General features: G+C 32.4%; 1 protein-coding gene, 1 long non-coding RNA gene and 1 pseudogene across 3 annotated transcripts; 1 reads left to right on the forward strand and 2 right to left on the reverse strand.

Moving 5' to 3' along the window:
* Positions 1 to 899: 899 nt before the first annotated feature.
* On the reverse strand, positions 900 to 1,512 carry LOC143573408 (uncharacterized). Its single transcript, XR_013142425.1, has 3 exons — positions 1,484 to 1,512; positions 1,236 to 1,362; positions 900 to 1,124 (listed from the first exon to the last, which is right to left on the reverse strand). It is a non-coding gene; the product is annotated as an uncharacterized LOC143573408 (long non-coding RNA).
* Positions 1,513 to 1,911: 399 nt separating this feature from the next.
* Positions 1,912 to 8,569, forward strand: LOC143573417 (uncharacterized; annotated as a pseudogene). Its single transcript, XR_013142426.1, has 26 exons — positions 1,912 to 2,130; positions 2,648 to 3,340; positions 3,569 to 3,665; positions 3,743 to 3,840; positions 3,944 to 4,102; positions 4,174 to 4,242; positions 4,337 to 4,459; positions 4,546 to 4,695; positions 4,773 to 4,904; positions 4,997 to 5,076; positions 5,170 to 5,264; positions 5,397 to 5,464; positions 5,618 to 5,719; positions 5,815 to 5,885; positions 5,959 to 6,058; positions 6,160 to 6,234; positions 6,331 to 6,467; positions 6,573 to 6,901; positions 6,989 to 7,105; positions 7,181 to 7,336; positions 7,420 to 7,587; positions 7,676 to 7,788; positions 7,851 to 7,974; positions 8,057 to 8,152; positions 8,242 to 8,304; positions 8,379 to 8,569. The product of XR_013142426.1 is annotated as an uncharacterized LOC143573417 (transcript).
* A 588-nt stretch (positions 8,570 to 9,157) lies between these two features.
* LOC143573409 (cytosolic sulfotransferase 5-like) lies at positions 9,158 to 10,994 on the reverse strand. Its single transcript, XM_077058298.1, has 2 exons — positions 10,161 to 10,994; positions 9,158 to 9,580 (listed from the first exon to the last, which is right to left on the reverse strand). The coding sequence occupies exons 1-2, from the start codon at positions 10,851 to 10,853 to the stop codon at positions 9,215 to 9,217; spliced, it is 1,059 nt and encodes a 352-aa protein (XP_076914413.1). The 5' UTR covers positions 10,854 to 10,994; the 3' UTR covers positions 9,158 to 9,214.
* Between the last annotated feature and the right edge of the window lie 10,213 nt (positions 10,995 to 21,207).

Here is a 21,207-nt window from a genome sequence, read left to right on the forward strand (position 1 = left end):
TGCTTGAATCATATACTTCTCCTTGCTAGAAATTGAAGATGGTTTGGATCCAGATCCTGCCAAAATTAGTTATAAGCACAAAAATAATATTACCACATTATCAATACATTTGTGACGATAATATGAATATAGTAAAGTCATGCTAGAGTCACAAAAATAAATAAATAAATAAATAAAGGGGCGTTCATGTAGACTCAGCATCGAGATATACAAAAAAGACACGCATATACTTATGGAGAATAAGATATATACGTAATTACGTATTTACCTAAAAAAATTAAAAATTATTTAAGCTAATTACCAAACTTGTTATACCATCAAATATAAGCATGCCACTCAAAATCTCAAATCAATAAAACTAACACTTGTGTCCAAAATAAAACCAATAGTCTAAATTCTACTAAAGGCGACGACCATCTACATTGAACACATACTAACTGAAGTAGTGAAGATATACAGCCAACAAAGTAAAAGGCTAGCATTATATGAAAATACGATTGATTCACTTCAGTTCGGTTTATTTGGTTACCCGATGTTACAAAAAAAAAGCTGATAACCGATTTTCGATTACTCGGTTTTTGGTCAATTCAGTTTTTCACTTAATTTTAGTTCAATTTCGGTTATTGCTAACCCCTAGCTTTAGGTACTGAATACTATGTACATAAACTTACCGGTGATTGCAGTTGTGGTCGAGTAATAGTTTATGTGCACACTGTTCAACGCTTTCCAGAAATGCCCGATAATCTTTTGGAGTACTCAATCTTTCCTTTACTTTGGCACAGAGATGAAACATTTGGTCACACAAATCTTCCCAACAAAATATTGTTAATGAGAACAGGAAATAAAATAACACAATGCAGTTTTGCAGATTTTCATAATGTAGCTTAATTTTTTTCTCTCCGAATTAGGAAATACCTTAATGAAACAGTTAAGCTACAGACTCCTCAAGGACATGACCAGGTTTATGTTGGGTGAAATGATGCAGACCATCACAATCGTTGTCATCCTGATTCATGTCTTAAGATGTGTTTGTTTCTTTATCAGCCACAACACATCCATTTTTCATGAACTGGATCATTACGATCAAAGTTGACTTTGCATTCAACATGAGAAGCAATAGCGATCTGGCAATGAAAAAAACTAAAACCAGAGTATTTAGATCCCTATGAAGACAATTATTAGATTGATTATGGAAATTTGCATATGATATATAAGTAAGTAAGTGGATTAACTACCTTTAAGATCGAAGACGTCTCTTTGTGACAGCGGGCAAACTATCATCACGCAATATAAATAATATAACCACACAATGTATTGATGCTAAAACCTGATCTCAGAAGTCATCAAAGCTTCCATGCACATCTTCACATTTCATAAAAACATCAAAATTTCAAGATTTTATATATAAACAAAAAAATTATTAGTAAATAAGAAATAAAAATATTAAAGTTCAAATACTGGGAAAATTTGGGTATTTACTTACTAAACATCAATTTGAGTATTGCGAAGTAAAAGCTATGGTATGGAAGCATCTCACAGACAATTCGTCGAACACCTTCCATGCACCACCAAGTTAAAACACTAATAATAGTTAGAATATATTTATTAAAGCAAAGAGACAAACTTTGAAATTCATGCAGTAAGTTTTATTCGCCTTAATTGGGCCTATTTCAGCACCATCTTCCCTGATAGCTAGCCTATTTCTCAAAACATACACAAAAATTAGGGTTTTAACGTAATATAAATTGGGGAAAACATAAACCGTCCTCAACCTCCCGTTTTCTAAGACTTTAAACGGTCTAGATCTCTTCTCAGCTTGATCCAGGGTGAATAATGGCAGTTTTGATGACCGGGAACAATATACTGTATAATTTGTTCATCATGCCACAACGTCCCACTGGCAAACCCTAAAACCACTAATCGAATCAAATCAATTCAATTCAAATCCGTTGAACTCGAACAAACGAACCGATGGCCGAAACCGAGACTGAAATTGAGGTTCGAACGCTAACCGGTGAAACAATTACAGTTTCAATTTGTTCGAACCGGACGGTTCAGGACCTCAAGCTTCTTCTCAAGCAAGTGTTTCCTTCGGCTACATCATTTCCGAACTTCCACTTGTTACTCAAGGTATCTCAATTTTTCAATCGTATGCATTTAATTACAATTTTAGGGCTAATATATGTTTAATATTTGATTAAATACTGCAAATTGACCGTCTGCATTTTACTACATAGGCATATATAGTGTTAATTTTAATATTAGGGCTAATATGTGTGATTTCGGTTTGATATTTTTAATATTGATTAAATACTGCAGGCTGACTCTCTGCATAGCTTACTACGTATGCATAGTATTAGGGCTGATATATGTGATTGCTGTTTAATATTTTTATAATATTGATTGTCTGCAAGCTGACATTGCTTACTACATATTGCATAATGCATAGTGTAAAATTAGTATATTAGGGCTGATATATGTGATTGCTGTTTAATATTTGATTAAATACTGTAATCTGTTTGTTTGCATTTTTTACTACATATGCATAGTGTAAAATTAGAATATTAGGGCTGATATATTCGAATTTTGTTTAATATATGATTAAATACTGTAATCTGATTGTTTGCATTGTAATACTGTGATCTAGGGGTCGAAACTACGTTTGCAGAGTCGGATAAGTAGTAATATGATTTTGGACGGCGATTTTATTGTTCTTATTCCGTTCGTGAAGAAGGACAAGCAGAAGTCTGTGGATTCATTTGCAAATGAAACTGAAACAAACAATAAAAATACTCATCAGTGTTCGACTTCCAGTTTTGCTGAATCGGCATGGTCTGATATGATGCAAGATCTGTCGTCTCTCCGTGAACGAGAGATTGGTGGAGACGGAAGTCGTCCAAATATTGACTCTGAAGGCACGTGTTTGAACGCACGAAACGAAGCGTATTCTAATTTTGAGAGTTTGTGTGATGAGGCGGTACTGGTTTTGAACGCGTTGCAGTTGTGTGATAACAATGAGCTTGATGAAACGGGTTGGGAGAAGTTTATGCAGGTCTTGGAGTTGGTTAATTGTGTATATGATTCGAAGTCCAAGAGTTGTATGTTGAGGAATACGAGTATGCGATGCAGTGAAACGGACGGTTATTCATGCTGTTGTCCTTCATGGCTGAAGGTTGTTTTGAAGGCATTTTATTTTTTGAACATTTACTGTAGTTTTCTTCAACTGCAGCAGAAAACAGTTACTATGCTTAGTTTGGAGGGAGGACTGAACAGGCTAAGTAAATTCGGACCGGGATTTGGGTATGCTGATCTTCAGAATCTTTCTGTGCTTTGCCCTAAGGTAAATAGTCTTGTTATGGAACTGTATGTAACTCTAACCAATTACCGTCTTACACATATTAACATGGTTACCGTGTTAAATTTTTGGTTTTATTCAATGCTTTCATTATGTTCTTGTACACATTTTCATTTTATACTTTGAAATGCTAGTAATAATGGTGAACCATGGCTTTATTATCTTGAATTTTGACTAGTCTACAACATCAACATTTGCACTGTAAACATGCAGGTTATACAGTTTACTGATGATGAAACTGGGTGTAGAAAGGTAAATAACATGATTGTTGTCATCAAGTCAAAATTAGATACTGAGTGCCCAGTTAAAGGTAAACCAAACTGTTGCCAAATGTCAATCATGATTGCATACTTTACAACCAAGTTAACTTTTTCTGTGCTGGTATAGGCAAGAGAAAAATGTCTACAGCAAGAGTTGTCAATGCAATGAGAAAAGGAGAAGATTCATTTAAATCAGATTTATTTGCAATTGTCAAATCATTTATGGTATGTGTAGATGTTACATTTTCTCTTCTTTTTCTCAGTCCTTTATATTTTATTTAATCTTAGAAAATTTTGGTTAGTTGATATGCAAAATGTTGTCTTTCAGGAAAAAATGGGCAATGAGAAAATCATATCATGTTCAGTGAACGACCTTTTGCTACATATAAATGAGAAAAATCACGAAGAAACGAAAACTGAGGCTAAGCAAAAAAAGAGAAGTTTGTCCGAATCCTCAAGTGCTTTTTCACCCGAAGCATTGTGTAATGTAAATATCATCATTTTCTTGAATTTTCAGTTTTGTAATTTTTTCTGTTTCACTAATATATTCCCTTACAGGCGACAAATCCTTTGCTACCTACAGAACTGGTTGAGCATCTGAGAGCAGGCATTGGTTTCCAAGGACAGGTGTCATCTCTATTCCTACTCTTTTCATTACTTATATTTCTGAATTCATAAATATGATTATATGAAGCTGCATGTTTTATGATGAAATTTACAGATAGTTCATGTTGAAGAGATTAACGCCCGGGTAGCCAAATTTGTGGAGATTCCATCTTATTTATCTGAACGAATGCAATCTGCACTTAAATCTTCAGGGGTCTCAAAGTTGTACAGCCATCAGGTATTCACAATTTGGCACCTTCATCTATATATATAATTCTACATTTGAAAGTCCAATTTATGTTTCCACTCTTGGGGTATTTATAGGCAGAGTCAATTGAAGCTTCCTTAGCAGGAAAGAATGTTGTTATTTCAACCATGACATCTAGTGGAAAGTCACTTTGTTATAATCTACCAGTTCTTGAAGTGTTATCTCAAAATCTTTCAGCTTGTGCTTTATACCTCTTTCCAACAAAGGTGCATACATTAAATTTTATCAAGCATCATTCACTTATATGGCTTCTTGAATTTAATCTACATTCAAATGTGTGCAGGCTTTAGCACAAGATCAACTAAGAGCATTACTATCTATGACAGTAGGTTTTGATGTAGGTTTGAACATTGGAATCTATGATGGTGATACTTCTCAAGCAGATAGATTATGGCTGCGCGATAATTCTAGACTGGTAATTTTGTAATTTGTGTTTTTTAGACAATGTAGTAAATCTCAGATGGCAAATGGGTTCTGTTGACAATGTTCTTACAAACTTATTTGTAGTTGATCACAAATCCCGACATGCTCCATGTGTCAATCTTGCCAACGCATAAGCAGTTTGAGCGATTTTTGTCAAACCTCAGGTTATCTTTGAAGTTATTTATTGTCTTTATGCAAAATAATCTTGAGTTTTCTTTGTTAATTTTGGACTTAATACAAAACTTATGTATCATCAGGTATGTGGTAGTTGATGAAGCTCACATGTATAAAGGAGCATTTGGATGCCATGCGGCTCTTATTTTAAGGAGGTTTCGCCGCCTTTGTGCTCATGGTTTGTGATTTATCTACCTTCTCATATATAAAGTATTTATAATTATATTAATGTGCTAATATTCGAATGTCTAACGCTAAGAAGTTGTACTATGTGTGTATATACATTCACAGGCTGCTTTAATGTTTGCAGTTTATGGGAGTGATCCATCATTTATATTTTGCACTGCAACATCTGCCAATCCCCGTGACCATGCAATGGTAAGATAGAAAAGATTTATTAGACACAAGACTGTTATAATAGAAATGTAAACATCTATTCTAATTTGTCTGGAAATTTGTTTTTTTTAGTTCTTTCTATACATTAACAGAATTGCCAGTTGCAGTATAGTAATCAATTTCTTTAACCGGCAGGAACTTGCAAGTCTACCAACAATGGAGCTAATTCACAAAGATGGCAGCCCTTCTGGCCCCAAGTTATTTGTGCTCTGGAATCCTCCTTTACGCATGAAAACTGTAAGATTTGTCGATGCTTCTTTCTGTGTGGTGGTTTTGGGGGTGATTTAATTACAGGAATACAGGGTATCAACTGCTTCTTTATCTGACTACAGGAAATTAAGAGAACCAGAAGTAGGACAAATACTGACCAATTTGACAGAACAGTTTTTGCTGGTCGTTCTAGGTATAGGGCTATCTGTATTATACACGTGGCACTTAAAATAACCGATCAATAATTGAAACATGTGTTCGTGCAGTCCAATCTTGGAAATTTCATGTCTCTTTGCAGAAATTATTCAGCATGGACTTCGTTGCATTGCATTTTGCAAAACACGCAAACTGTCCGAACTGTATTGAGCTATACGTATGTATCTATTTATACATTACATTTTTCTTTCTATGATAAATTAATAATCATCATTTATCTGATTTGAGGAGTTATGATTGCCTGTGATAAGCGTGAAATTCTTCAGAAGACTGCACCCAGCCTTGTAAATTCTGTATTTTCTTATCGGGCTGGCTATACTGCTCAGGTTAGTATATACTAATATTATTCATTCTGTATTTTGTTTTCCAAATGAACAGAGATGTGATTTTAGGATATGACGATTAAGTAAACAATTAAACAGGATAGGAGAAGAATCGAGAGTGAGTTTTTTGGTGGGAAAATTTGTGGTGTTGCTGCTACAAATGCACTTGAGTTGGGGATTGATGTTGGACATATTGATGTCACACTACATCTAGGGTTTCCAGGTAGTATAGCTAGGTATGCCACTTGGTTCAGTTTATTTTTAATATCGTATATATTATCTATTCTAATCATTCCATTTGTTTATTTGTTGTCGCTGAGACCAATTATTTGAATTTTTAGCTTATGGCAGCAAGCTGGGAGGTCTGGAAGAAGGGAGCAACAATCACTTGCTATATATGTTGCATTTGAAGGACCTCTTGACCAATATTTTATGAAATATCCTCATAAACTATTCAGAGGCCCAATCGAATGTTGCCATGTGGATGCCAACAACTAGCAGGTGCTTGAGCAACACTTGATATGTGCCTCTTTTGAACACCCACTAAGTGTAAAAATACTTTGGTCCTTCCTTGAAAACTTCCATGTTGTCACTTAAAAGTAAGGGATTTGTTACTACTGACCCGTCTAGGGGTCCCGCTGCTGAAATTTGGAACTACATTGGGCATGAGGTATAAAATATTTGATATAATATTGATTATTAAATTTTTATTTTATTTTTTTGCTATAACTTATGGTTTTTACATTTTACGTATTAGAAAATGCCTTCTCATAATGTTAGCATTCGCGCAATAGAGTCAGAAAGATATCAGGTAATTGACATGAAAGATGACAAACTTCTAGAAGAAATAGAAGAGAGCAAGGCTTTCTTTCAGGTAATTATCGTTAGCATGATATTCTTTTGATTTATGAAATAGATTTATATTATCTTATAGTAATTATTGTTTCAGGTGTATGATGGTGCTGTATATATGCAGCAGGGGAAAACCTATTTAGTCAAGAATTTGGATTTATCTACCAAAATTGCTTCGTGTCAGGAAGCCGACTTGAAATATTACACCAAGACTCGTGATTTTACTGATATTGAAGTAGTAAACGGGCACATTGTAAGTTTGATCCTAAATTATCTTATAATTAAATTAGCATTAATTAACACTTATCCACATCCTAATCGCATAATATCTTATAGGCCTACCCAGTAAAGATTTGTAACTCCCAGAAATTGAAAACGAACGCCCAATCAAACCCGTGTAAAGTAACTACTACATGGTTCGGTTTTAGACGTATATGGAAAGGAAGCAACCGAGTATTTGATACGGTTAATTTATCACTTCCTAGTTATACATACGAGTCACAGGTACATTTTCAGTTTTTGCCATCAGTCATGTTCATAATCAAGCTGTGTTGATCGTTTAATTATTCTAACTGATTTTGATTTGAGTTAGGCTGTCTGGATTCGGGTTCCACAATCAATAAAAACAGCCGTGGAAAGAGAAAATTATTCGTTTCGTGGAGGTTTGCATGCTGCTGGTCATGCACTTCTGCATATCGTCCCTCTGTAAGTCTAATTACTTCATAGTTGTTAATTGAATATAATTAACGGTGCTTATTTTAACACAGATATATAATTTGCAACTCGTCTGATTTAGCTTCAGAGTGTTTAAATCCTCATGACACTCGTTACATTCCCGAAAGAATTCTACTTTACGATTCACATCCCGGAGGAACAGGCATTTCAGCACAGGTGAACTTAACCGTTTTTTAAAAACAAATTATATGTTTTCAAAAAGAGAATTGACGTATCGCATATGTATAACTAAATGTAGGTTCAACCTATTTTCACTGAACTTTTAACTGCTGCATTGGAACTTGTAACATCTTGCTATTGCTCGGGTGACACCGGTTGCCCTAATTGTGTTCAGGTTGGTTCTACTTAATGACATTGGTAGCTAAATTGTTTCATTTTTTTTCTATAAAAGTGTAGACTTAATATTAATTTCTTGTATTCTAGAATCTTTCTTGTCACGAATACAATGAAGTTTTGCACAAAGATGCAGCAGCGATGATCATTAAGGTTGTTCTGAATATAAAATATAAAATACAAGAGATGTATATGTTCTATTTGCTAATCATGTGATGTTCTTGCAGGGTGTTTTAGAATTGGAGAAATCAAATTTCGGAGATCCTTGTAGTCCATCAATTAATTGATTGCACACCCATGCCATGTTACATATAAATGTGAGTAACAGGGTCATTCAATATATAATTAATTTTCAATAGAGAACTGTTGAATCATATAAATATTTGTCCTTGTTTCCCTGATCCCACACAAATTAATGCTGACCACCGCTGCATTTAAATGCTCTGTTAAATCATGATGATGCCGACTGTTAACATCCAACTATACATTAGATATTGTTCGATTAAAATTGCAAACTTTGTAGCATTTGGCCACGCTTAACTGTGAAGTTCTCTCACCCATAATCACTGCGCCTAAAACTCGCTGATGATATTTGCAGTTCGGTGTTCCTTATGAATGCATTCAGGATGGTGGGTCGAGGGTGTTGAGTGGGATGCCTTAGGCAAATCCCGCATCCATGATTGGGATTGTGGGGCAAACCATATCGAGGATGATGGGTTGCAACACCTTAGACAAAACACTTCGTAAACATGAGGTTAACTAGGTGCATAAGAAATGTTGAACTTCAAATATCCCTAAAGCGTTTTCGACGAATTTATTGTGGGTAAAAGGAAAACTTCACAGTTAAGCGTGTTCAAGTGAGAGACAAATACATGTCGGTTCCTTTACTATTCTCACAGACTTAATACAGATTGTCCACATTCCTTCTCTTCTATTAAAGTTGGTAACATGCATGCATGTGAAAAATATAAACTTTATTATAAAGCTATAATTTCTAAATAAGCATACAAACTTTATTATAATTAAAACAACCAAAGTTTTAATACATTTGAGCAACACAAGCTCATTTGGTGACGCCTAACGACAAACCCGAATCCTTCAACTTGTCACAAGTGATCATATCAATCCGCTCTTTCATTTTTTCCGTTAAGTAATTTTTCCAATCTCCGACCTTTCCTTTCCTGAAAAACTCGTGGTTCTCCACCACTACCTTCTCCGTAAACTTTTGGCCGCCACCACCATCTTTATTAATCTCTAGACGACTTAAATTCTCAAAACTGCACAGCTTCACAATATCCTCCACCACCCCTCCGTTCTCTTCCTCTAAAGTAAATGGCATTCCCATGAACTTCGCCAACTTCTTCAGCTCCACCGCCGGCTCCCTCTTCATATTCTCATACTTCAAAAACAATATCTTATCCGGTGATTCCTAATATGCAACCAATTATATCAAGAAAAAATAAGTTAAATGGCCTCTCTTAATAAAATAAATAAACAAGCATAAGCATAAGCCATCTAACTTAAACCAAAAACAACTTTTTAAGCCCTTATCTAATTTGTGAAAACAATCTAATCATGTGATCCTTTAAGGAATGATTTTTAATAAAAGGTGTATAGAGAAACAATATAGCACGAGAAGAAAATCCGTTTTTCTGGTAATGACCGACGCAATTTAGTGTCAACTACGCAGCTAACCAAATGATATCACGTACCCATGAAACTCATGTTTTTTAGTACTTCCCGAACAAAATTAAGCAGCCAAGGACAAAACAACCAAAGGCTGTCGAGTTCACAAAAATATTAAAAAAAGTTTATCTTGGCCTTTTAAATTACGAAAATAGTTCGTTACTTCTTTTTATTTTATATTCCAGTAATTTCCATCAATCATAGGATGACATGTATCATCGATTACTGATAACAGATTAGACCCTTGATTAAAATCTCTAACGCCATTTTTAATACAAAACAACACAATTTTTTTTACTTCACGTGTATATATATATATATACCTGACTTGCTTTCCAATAGCTTAATACATGGTCCCAAAAGGGTCCATACTCGGAAACTCCATTGCAAAACAACTCATAAGCTTCATTAAACGAAACAGGTGCCAATTCCTTAGACCTAAGCTTACTCATAAAATGCCACTTCGAAACCAACGCATCTTTCGGATCCCTACACACATAAACAAACTTGCATGTCGACAAAGGCGACGTCATTGACCTAGGCAACAAACCATGAGCAAAGTGTGTAGCAAATAGCCGAGGGGCCGGTAGAAGTTCAAAGTTTGCCACCGCGTTATCAAGTAATATATGTGTGTCAAGAAACGGGAAAGCACTTTGGGGGCCGTTTCGAAGGAGAGGGTGGTCAGAAAGCTTGTAACGTTTGCGGTTGGTGGTTGCGAACATGAGGGCCTTGAGCCATGTAGTGCCACACTTCATGAAGGCGGCAAGAAAGATGTCGGTGGGTTGCGGGTTGAAGTGTTTGTGAATCAATAGTAGGCCTTTGATCACGTCGGAGCTTAACCAGAAATCCTTGTAGCGAAACACGTGTTTGCTTCTCCATGCTTTGTCTTTGGGGAGAGTTGCAAGAAGGTTGTTGTGTTCTTGATCTGTTTGTGTTTGGTTTTCGTTCTTAATAATATTATTGGACGTGGGGTGGTTATTGTAAGGAGTTTGGTCGGGAATAAGGTAAGTAGACATATTGGATAATATATGGATGCAACTAAAACTTGGTGTATGTGTAGCTTCTTTTATAGTGAAAACCGGTGAGTTTTAAATGTGATATAAATGATTTACTATGAGAAGATGCACGTGTTGATTGTGGTGGAAATCCTAATTCGAGTTCATTGTATATATCTAACTAGCTGCGTGCCCGCGCGATGCGGCGAGGTATGTACGCAAACTTGACATCAGATGCGTAACCGGTGTTACGATCTCTGTATGTGCATGATTTCACAATAGTACGCGCATAACCCGACGATAGTATGCTCATATTGCGGCATTGGAATCTTAACCGGTGTTAGTAAGCACGTCACACAACGACGGTGCATGCTAAGTCAGATGTCGGTGCGCACGTAATGCTACATTGAACTCGTCTTGACCCGCAACCCGTTCCACTTGACAATGTTCTAACCGAACTTCGTTATGACTTGACCCCTTTCAACCCAAACCCGGACCGACCCAAACTAAATTAACCTTTTTGTATCGACTCATTCCAACCTTAACTTTTTAGACCCATGACCCGATCGGCCGAACTCACCCGATTCGTTGCCGTTTTTTAATGGTAATCATATAAACATGTTAAGTTTTTAAAATGAAAAAAAAAAATATAACAATACTATACTCAAATTAAAGAGAATAAAATACTCGTTTTTATGGTATAATGTTTTTAAAAATAATATATTAGCGTGCGAAAAGTTATAAACGTTTAAACGTCATCGGGGTAGTTGGTTTAAAATAAGGGGTATATATATAAGTATTATATAAGTTAATAAAATGTGATTAAAGTTAAAGGACCAAAATTGTTATTATTTTTGAATAAATTAAAAAATCGAAACATTTTGGTTTTCCTTTTGCTAAAAGACAAAATTGTTAAAAGACAAAATTGTCCCTAAAGTGTCTTAATTTTATGCATCATGGTTTGTATTAAAAGCAACAAGTTTGGTATCTCTTAAAAATTAAGAGGTCTCTCACTCATGCTTTATATATAGTATAGATATATAATGTATAGTACAGGGGAAAACAAATAACTACATTAACAGAGATTTTATATTATTCAATACTAGTTTAAGCCTCGTTGTATTACACGGGTAATTATTGAAAGTTTTAAACTTTAACCATTAAACGAAATAAAGTAAACAACACAATTATCATATATTGCTAATACAATTACAAATTATATTAAAATTACGTAAATTGCAAAACAAACATTATACAAATATGTTACAAATAAGTAAAATTACATTGTACACTACATTTGTGGTTGTATTGGTCGAACATACTTTATTTATCAAGGATCAAAATCTTTAGTTTATGTCTACCTATAACTGTTGATAAGACCACATATGATTGACATTGGTTTTTTGTTTATGGTAATCGTGAAACGTACTACATGGAAAAATTGTCATCTTTAAAATTTAACCGTCATTTTAGCTAAAATTAATAATGATTATATTTACAAATGTCATAAATTTAAAACATTTAAATTTTGGTTATATTTAAGCTGTGAATCTTAAATTTTAATAACAAAATGGCGAATTAGATTTTAATAATCTCAACTTAATGCATTTGGCCTATAATAATCCCAACTTAGAAAATAGTTGTTACCGGTCCCAACTTTCACAACACTTGTTTTCATTGAACCTCCGTTAAAAGATACTTAACGGCGTTGAGTTTTTTCCAAATTTCATATTGATGTTTTAGGGCTTGCCGTTAAGTTTTTCCCAAATTTCAAATTGGTGTTTTAAGGCTTTAGATCCAAATTTCAACATGAAAGACATTGTTGTTCCTTTCACATAAATAATACGATGGCCCCGCCAAGATACAAATTAAAATCATATATATTTTGTACGTTTTATATATTTTACCTAGTTGTATTCTTCTAAGCACGTATAAGCATTTAACGATGGTCACCGTCTAGATTGACAAAGTTAAGAACCATGGTCTCCGGACTCTCATCAATATTAGAAAGTTGTAATAAGCGAGGAGGTAGGAGCCACAAATAAAAATTATTTGTTTAAAAGTTAAACACGATGAGTGCTCGAATTTAATAAGAGGGTGGGCAGAAACAACTTTAAACAAATTATGTTTTGAAACTTACAAAGCAACGTTGGATTTTTAAATTAAAAGTGACAACTGCAAGAATTGAAGCACAAACATCATCATCTTCAACTAAATGATTTTTGTCTTGAATATTAAGATAATCATCTTCACATTCAATCAATTGATACACACGCGTGCGCGCAATTTAGTATTATGACTTTGAATCCTATTATTTATATGTTAAACTTTGCCATATGATAGTCTAGACATTAAATAACTGATGATATAATTTGAAGTCCACCCTATAAAAATAAAACAAAATACATTAAGAGGGGTTGTAATAAAAAGATTTAGATTTAGATTTAGATTTGACTTTTGGTGAATGAAGAATCAATAAACAAATATATCTAGGATTTATGGTACTTAAAGAATAATAAATTCAAATCAATTTAAAAAGTAATATTTGAATATAAAAGTTAAGGAACTAAAATCGGTAATTAGTTAATCAACATGAAGCAGTCAGATAGACTTATCTTTTGTATTAGGGGTTCCTTAGTACCCCATATATATGTAATCACCATCAGGAATAGTTCGATTCCAACATTTATGTAGTTGATGAAAATCAACAAACAAAAGCAATCAATAATGAGTTATTCACATATTTACCTTTGAAATCCGGAGAGGTTTGGACAGAAGAAACGAACTAAGGGTTTGGATTCACTAAGGTTTTACAACATGGCGATTATAAACAAAAAGGGTTATAAAGATATATAGGTCCGACAACAATCTAGCGGGTCGGGTTTTAATCGAGTCGGGACCCTAAATAAGACTCACAATATGAAAATGGGTTGAAATAGGGTGAGGAGCATTTTTTTAGTGACAAGTGGCAAAAGTGGCATTTCTTTATTATAGAGTATATGCTACAGTATATTATAATACAACCGGCCATACTTCTTATTAATTATCTAAGACTATGTGTAGTGAGTGTGCTACAAAATATGACGTTTTTGTGTCATGTGGCGCATAGTCAGCAAATAAGAGGTTTTTGTTTTAGGAGTGTAATTGTGTTGTAGCCTCATATATATATATATATATATATATATATGAGTATCATTACAGAACTGTTAAATAACTTAAGAACTTAAAGAAACCTTTGAAAACTAACGTTTTTTATAAAACTTTTTGTATGTTGATGTTATTTGAGTGTAACTTTATCATTGTTTATATCTATATTTACGATTAAAATTTTGAAAATTAGTTTTTATACATATAATATGTTTTGTTTTACACCTATGTAAATTTGTTGGTACATAAATTTTACATATATGTAAGCTTGTGATTAATGCATGTAATCAAAAATTTTTATATAAAATATGGTAAAACTACTCTTAAATAATGTTAATATATAAAAAAAAATTAAAAAAATGTTTGGTTGTTTAGAGTTCCTAAAAGTTTTTAACTTTTTTAGAGTTCTTAAATGATACCAACCATATATATATATATATATATATATATAGAGAGAGAGAGAGAGAGAGAGAGAGTTAAGTGTCATTTTAGTATCTGTGGTTTGGACAACTACGCAACTTTAGTACCTAATCTTTATTTTATGCAAATAACTACCTCAGTTTCCAAAGTCTTGCATTTTTAGTACTTTTTTTAACCCCGTTAACTTTATCCGTTAAGTCAGGGGTATTTGTGTAATTTTATTATTATTTGTTTATTTCTTTTATTTATTCCTTCCCCATTTATTATTATCATATTCTAACTCATTCCTAATAACCCTAATTCTCTAAACACCAAATTGATAAACCAAACTGAATCCCCGACTTCACTCATCAGTTGTCAATAAACTGACATCCCCGTCGCCGCCATTTCGACGCCTGTCGGAAATACGCCCTCCAAGCTCACCACCTCAACCCTGACCACCCAGACGTCAACGAGGTCATCGTCGTCGCCGCCGTCTTACTAGCCGGACTGTTAAACCCTCTCGCCGGACTGTTTTCTCTCTCCCCGCCATTTGCCATTTTGACGCCTGCAGGAAATACGCCTTTCTCTCTCCCCGCCATTTCGACACCTGCCGGAAATACACCTTACGCCTTACTCGCCTTACTCGCCGGACTATTGGATGTTGTTCGTCACGCGTGGCGCGTTTTATCGGATCCTTTGAAGAAGACTGAATTCGATGAGGTTTTGAATGATGGTTGGCGAACCACAAGAGTACATAACCATGATCAATTTTGAGGTCTATGTGATTTTGGAGAATTAGAGTTCATATGATGATTTGGGGAAAGATATGGGGGACATGGTTTATAATCGGGGAGAGAGAAAACAAAAAAAGAAAAATAAAAATAAAAATATAATAGTAAAATTACCCAAATATCCTTCATTTAAATAATAGAATTACACAAATACCACTGACTTAACGGATAAAGTTAATGGGGTTAAAAAAAAGTACTAAAAATGCAAGACTTTGGAAACTGAGGTAGCTATTTGCATAAAATAAAGATTAGGTACTAAAGTTGCGAAGTTGTCCAAACCACAGGTACTAAAATGGCACATAACTCATATATATATATATATATGATGAGTATCGTTACAGAACTGTTAAATTTATTTAAGAACTTGAATGAACCATTAAAAACTAACGTTCTTTAGAAAATTCTTTATATGTTAATGTTATTCGAGTGTAGTTTTATCATTTTGTATATCTATATTTACGATTACAGTTTTAAAAATTAGTTTTTTATACATATCTATGTTTTATTTTACACATATGTAAATTTGTTGGTACATAATTTTTACACATATGTAACCTTTGATTAATATATGTAATCAAAATTTTTTATATAAAATATGATAAAACTACTCTTAAATAATGTTAATATATAAAAAAATTAAAAAAATATTTGGTTGTTTGGAGTTCCTAAGAGTTCTTAACTTTTTTAGAGTTCTTAAGTGCTACCAACGCTATATATATATATATATATACACATACATAGGGGATGGTTCAAGAGAGAAGTCAGTTTATTGCGATAAATGTAAGAAATGATTTCTTACCCTTGATTAAGATTGATCAATGACCTACATTGATTATGATATTAATGTAATTATTGAGTTCCTATTTTAAATGTGTTTTAATGAAAAAATGGTATCTTAGTATTGGGTCAGGCTAAACGTACCCCCCTCCCTTGCTAATCATACACCCCCCCTGAACTTTCATTTACCCTTAACATTTATAATTGACATTCTAGTCCCTCTTATTTTATTTTATAATTCTCTCAAAATATCAAATAAAAAACTCTTAAGTTTTTATTTTTGTTTTACAATTTTTTTATATTTTTGTTATTGATTTTTTTATTTTATTTCATTAAGATCTTATAAAAAGTTTGTTTATTTTTTTTACATGTATTAAAAAGTTTTGTATGTTTTCTCTAGCTAGTTTTTTATTATTTTTTTTTATAAAATGTATTCAAAACAATTTGTTTTTTTTTTGTTAGGTCTAGATACATGAGTTAATGTTACTTGAGAAAAGAGCCAAATTTGTTTATTAAGTTGTATGTTATTTAACCTTTGTATTTATAAAAACTAATATGATTTTTTTATAAAAGAATGTAAACTCTCTTAATTTAAAAAGAACGCTCTTCAAAAAGATTAAAACAAGTATAGAAAAAAAAACATTTTTTAAACAAGAAAAACAATGTTTATTAGATAAGAGAAAAAACGTTTTTCTAAGTAAGAAAAAATATGTTTTTATTAAAGGCTTTTAAATATACATAAAAAAGATAAATAGAAAAAAAAGTTGTTAAATAAAAATAGAATAAAAATGCTTTTATAAAAATAATAATGATTATAAAAGATAACAAAATAACAAAACACAACAAAAAGGTCTAAATTGTATTAATGTAAAACCTAATGGAGGGGGTATGTTTGGTAATAATGGATGGGGGTGAGGTACGTTTAGCAGCACCCTTAGGTAGCGTTTGGTATGCAGCAATGGATGACGGAATGGAATGACCCATTGTGAGGGAATGTAAAATAGTGTGTTTGGTTGATCAAAGGAATGGAATGACACATTACCTAGTCCAATCCATTCCTTCTAAAATACCCCAATTTCATTCCATTCATACCCCATGTTTTTTTTTCATTCCATTCCCTCCTCATTCACCCTACATAACCTCCACCACCCTCCCAACAACACCACCACCTAACATCAACACCCACCACCGCCACCAACCACCGCCGCCACTGCCACCAGCCACCACCATCGCCATCCACCGCCGCCACCAACCATCGCCATCGGTGGCGGCCACTCAACACCGCCAGCCGCCCGCCACATATATCAACCATCACACATGCCGCCCACCGTCATCGCTGCCCACCACCGCCGCCACTGCCATCAATCACCACCATCGGCGTCCTCCGCCACCACCACTCACCTCCACAAACCATCGCCATCAGTGCCAGCCACCCACCACCTCCAGCCACCCGCCGCATCCATCAATCATCGCCCCACCATCACCCACGCCGCCCACCGTCATCGTTGCCCACCACCACCTCCACTGTTACCGCCACCACCACCTCCACCGTTACCGCCACCGCTCCCACCACCACCACCACCACTCACTATCATTTTAATTTTATTTTTTTTATATTTTTCTTACCTACTAACAATACAAAGTAATGATTCATTTCATTCTCATGTGGTAACCAAACATTTCATTGGAATGGTAATAATCCATTCAATTCCTTTGTCCATTCCATTACCACGTCCATTCCATTCCGTCGTCCATTCCATTACCCCATACCAAACAGACCCTTAGTATTTTAGTTAATAGAAAGAGATTATTATAACTCTAGTAGTTTCCTTATTTCAAGCTTTATTCCATATTAATTAATTAATCATCTTCGCTGACAAAATCATATTGCATTTAAATAGATTTTCTTTAATGCTTATGATTTCCTATTGTTTCGTCTATTATTCATTCATTATTGTAGTCTATTTCCATGCTTTATATATATTTTTTTCATACTAGTTTTGTATATTTAGGATTCATTTTACATGTTTTGTTGGTTTCTATATACGTGACAATTTTTAGACCATGTATTTTATTGTTAAAAGTTAACACTTTATACTATATATATAATAGTTTGTGTAGGATATATACATGCTTGATGTTTGTGTAGTATACCTAAAAGTATGTAATTTGTGTCTAGTATTTTTGTTTTATATAGGGTTTGTGTAGGATACATATATGTGCTTTGTTTTGTGATATAACAATTTGTGTAGGATTCATAAATTGTTGTGTAGGAATGAAAGGCAATTTTTGTTTGTGTAGTATACGTAGTTGGTATGTAGCAATGAAAGACAATATTTTCTTTGTGATATGTAGGGTTTGTGTAGAAAATGGACATGTACCACAATTGTTATATAACAATTTGTGTAGATTGCATAAATTGTTGTGTAGGAATGAAAGACAACTTTTATTTGCGTAGTATACATAGTTGGTGTGTAGCAATGAAATGCATTATTTTCTTTGTGATATATAGGGTTTGTGTCGGAAACATATATGTACATTGTTTGTTATATAACAATTTATGTAGGATTCATAAATTGTTGTGTAGGAATGAAAGACAATTTTTGTCTGTGTAGTATACATAATTGGTGTGTAGCAATAAATGATCATATCTTATCTATACGATACAATAAATTAAGGTTTTTAATGTCACATGACATCACATAAAATAGTTTCCCACCACTTTCTCTTATTACATGCATTTCCCATTTTATTAATAGTTTTATATTTAACTATTTTTTTCCTTCTTAATCAATTATTTTCTCTTTTTAATAATTATTTGTTAATTTATACAAACATAGATATATTATTTAGTTTTAAATAAATATGTTGTATTAGTTATTAATATTTTTTATAAGTAACAAATTTTCACGTTGATTTAGATAAAATAATTAATTTCAAATAAAGAAATTTTAACTTTATGTTTGTTTTGCAATGAAGATTAATAAAAGCTAAAGTCAATCACTATAGATGGTTTGATTTGGCTTTTAGACAACCTTTTTTAACGCATGGTAAGTGATGTGTTTCATTATCTAAAGTTGAAATAAAAAATAAAACGAAACTACTAATATGTAGGTTAAAATTACAAATATTGTATACAAAAAAATATTTAGAGATTTATTAATTTTCAACAACTTTTTATTTTCGTATCATGTAATATGTAATTTATTTTACCATATATTATATCTTTATATCATTTGACATATTACATTGTGTTATTATCTAAACAAAATTATTTATTCTAACTCGTGTTCTACACTGGTCTTAATGTCATATGCCATTACACATGAGTGATCCTTACAACATTTTCCCATTTCTCTCATGTTAAATATATATATTTTTTTCTTATTAATAGTTTTATATTTTATCTTTTTTTTTTCTTTTCAATCTATTATTATTGAGAGAACTGCGGTTTTCGTCCCTATTGTTTGTCAAAATATGCGGTTTTAATCCAATAGTTTTCCCTAATCTCTCTCACATTAACTACATTTCTCTTTTTAATATTTCATTTTCAATTTTTAATTATTCCATCATAATTTAAAAGAATTAATACCATCATAAATATTTTAATTTGTTTAATATAAAATGTATTGCATTAGTTATTAATATTAGATTTTTATAAGTAACCAATACAAAACGGGTGGGTTTCTTTAATCGATTATAGTATCATACATTGTTCATGTCTAAACAGTTTAAAATTAGAATGAGTTTTGGTCCACGAGTTACTTTAAAAAAGTTGTCATTTACAACTAAATTTTTATATAGAAAATAACAAAGAAATAATTTATGATTTATGAATTTTCTAACAACTTTTTATTTCCAAGTTGCATATTATGTAATTTTTTTACTATATAATATATCTTTATATATGTGATACGTTTTTTTTGTATTTGACATTATATTATTATTTAAAAAAAATACGTATTATAACATGTGTGCTACACGGGTAACTAACCTAGTTTATGATATATAGAGGTTGTGTAGGATGCCATGTACGTTGTTGCTATGTAGTATCCATAAATTGTTGTGTAGGAATAAAAGTGATATGAATTTACGAACTAATAAAACAATCATAATGTTAGGCTAAATAAAAAGTAAATTAAATAATATATTGAATTGTAACTTACTATTAATTATAAATAGTTACCAAAATAAGAAAATCAATAATTTTACTAATATGTCCTAATTAAATAATTATGAATTGAAAGGATAATGATGTGATTGATCATAATCATTTCTTGCAATAACTTGATTTCTCTCATGAACTTAAACATACATATATATATATATATGGTATGTTTAATGTAAAAAAAACAATAGTTTTGTGAGAAACATAATAATAGATGTACATCATTGGATCTAAGATTTAGTGGTTGTCATTAGTAGTTTTTAAAAGTTGTATAGTTTTCTATTTACATGTTATAGTGTCCTATTTATGTGGAGTACTTTATTTTAAAGTCTACTCACACTTCTCACAAAACAATTGTTTTTTATTTGAACCATTTTGTATATATATATATATATATATATATATATATATATATATATATATATATAGGGTTGAGTTATAATAAGAAGATTAGTTTTTCTAAGAAGAATATGAAATAATCTTGTCCATTCATTTTAAAATTGAATGGTTGAGATTAGATTAGAGAGATCAAAAAGTGTAAAACAAGGGTAAGGGTTTAATAGGAATAACACATTTGTTGACTTTCTCTCTCCACATGCAAGGCACATGTCAAATACCCCTATCATTTTAAAACATTCATAACTTTTTTATACGACATTTTTTTTCAAAATAATTTCACCATAATAACTAGTGTTTTTTTATCTTTTATATGAGTACCATATTGTTATATAGAAATAAAAAAAATTGTGGGTTTTTTACAATGTGTGTTTTATCAAAATTGTGTTTTACAAAATTGTGTTATACAAGTGTGTTTTATTTTTTCATGGTGTTTTTTGCATTGTGTTTTTTACATTGTGTAATTTAATTGTGTTTTCATTGTGTTTTTATTTTCATAGTGTTTATTCCATTGTGTTTTTTACATTGTGTCTTTTTCATTGTGTTTTTCATAGTGTTTTTTTTTCCGACGAAATTTCCGAAGACTTTTCCGGCAAGGTGGTGGCGGTGGGCGGTGGTGATTGTAGGAGATAAGTGAAAATTTAAATGGATTTTAATTAAGAGGGTTTTTGAAATTAAATTAAGTGGGTTTTCA

This window comes from Bidens hawaiensis, unplaced genomic scaffold (genome assembly GCF_021521415.1).
Source record: "Bidens hawaiensis isolate Kalapana, Puna unplaced genomic scaffold, B.hawaiensis_p1.1 tig00026411_1, whole genome shotgun sequence".
NCBI lineage: Eukaryota > Viridiplantae > Streptophyta > Magnoliopsida > Asterales > Asteraceae > Bidens > Bidens hawaiensis.

Bases quoted from the DNA above. Each gene is read 5' to 3' on its own strand.
- LOC143573409 (XM_077058298.1), bottom strand. From the start codon at position 10,853: ATGTCTACTTACCTTATTCCCGACCAAACTCCTTACAATAACCACCCC. The intron at 9,581-10,160 runs GTATATATATAT...GTTGCATATTAG, and splicing joins GCTATTGGAAAGCAAGTCAG to GAATCACCGGATAAGATATT.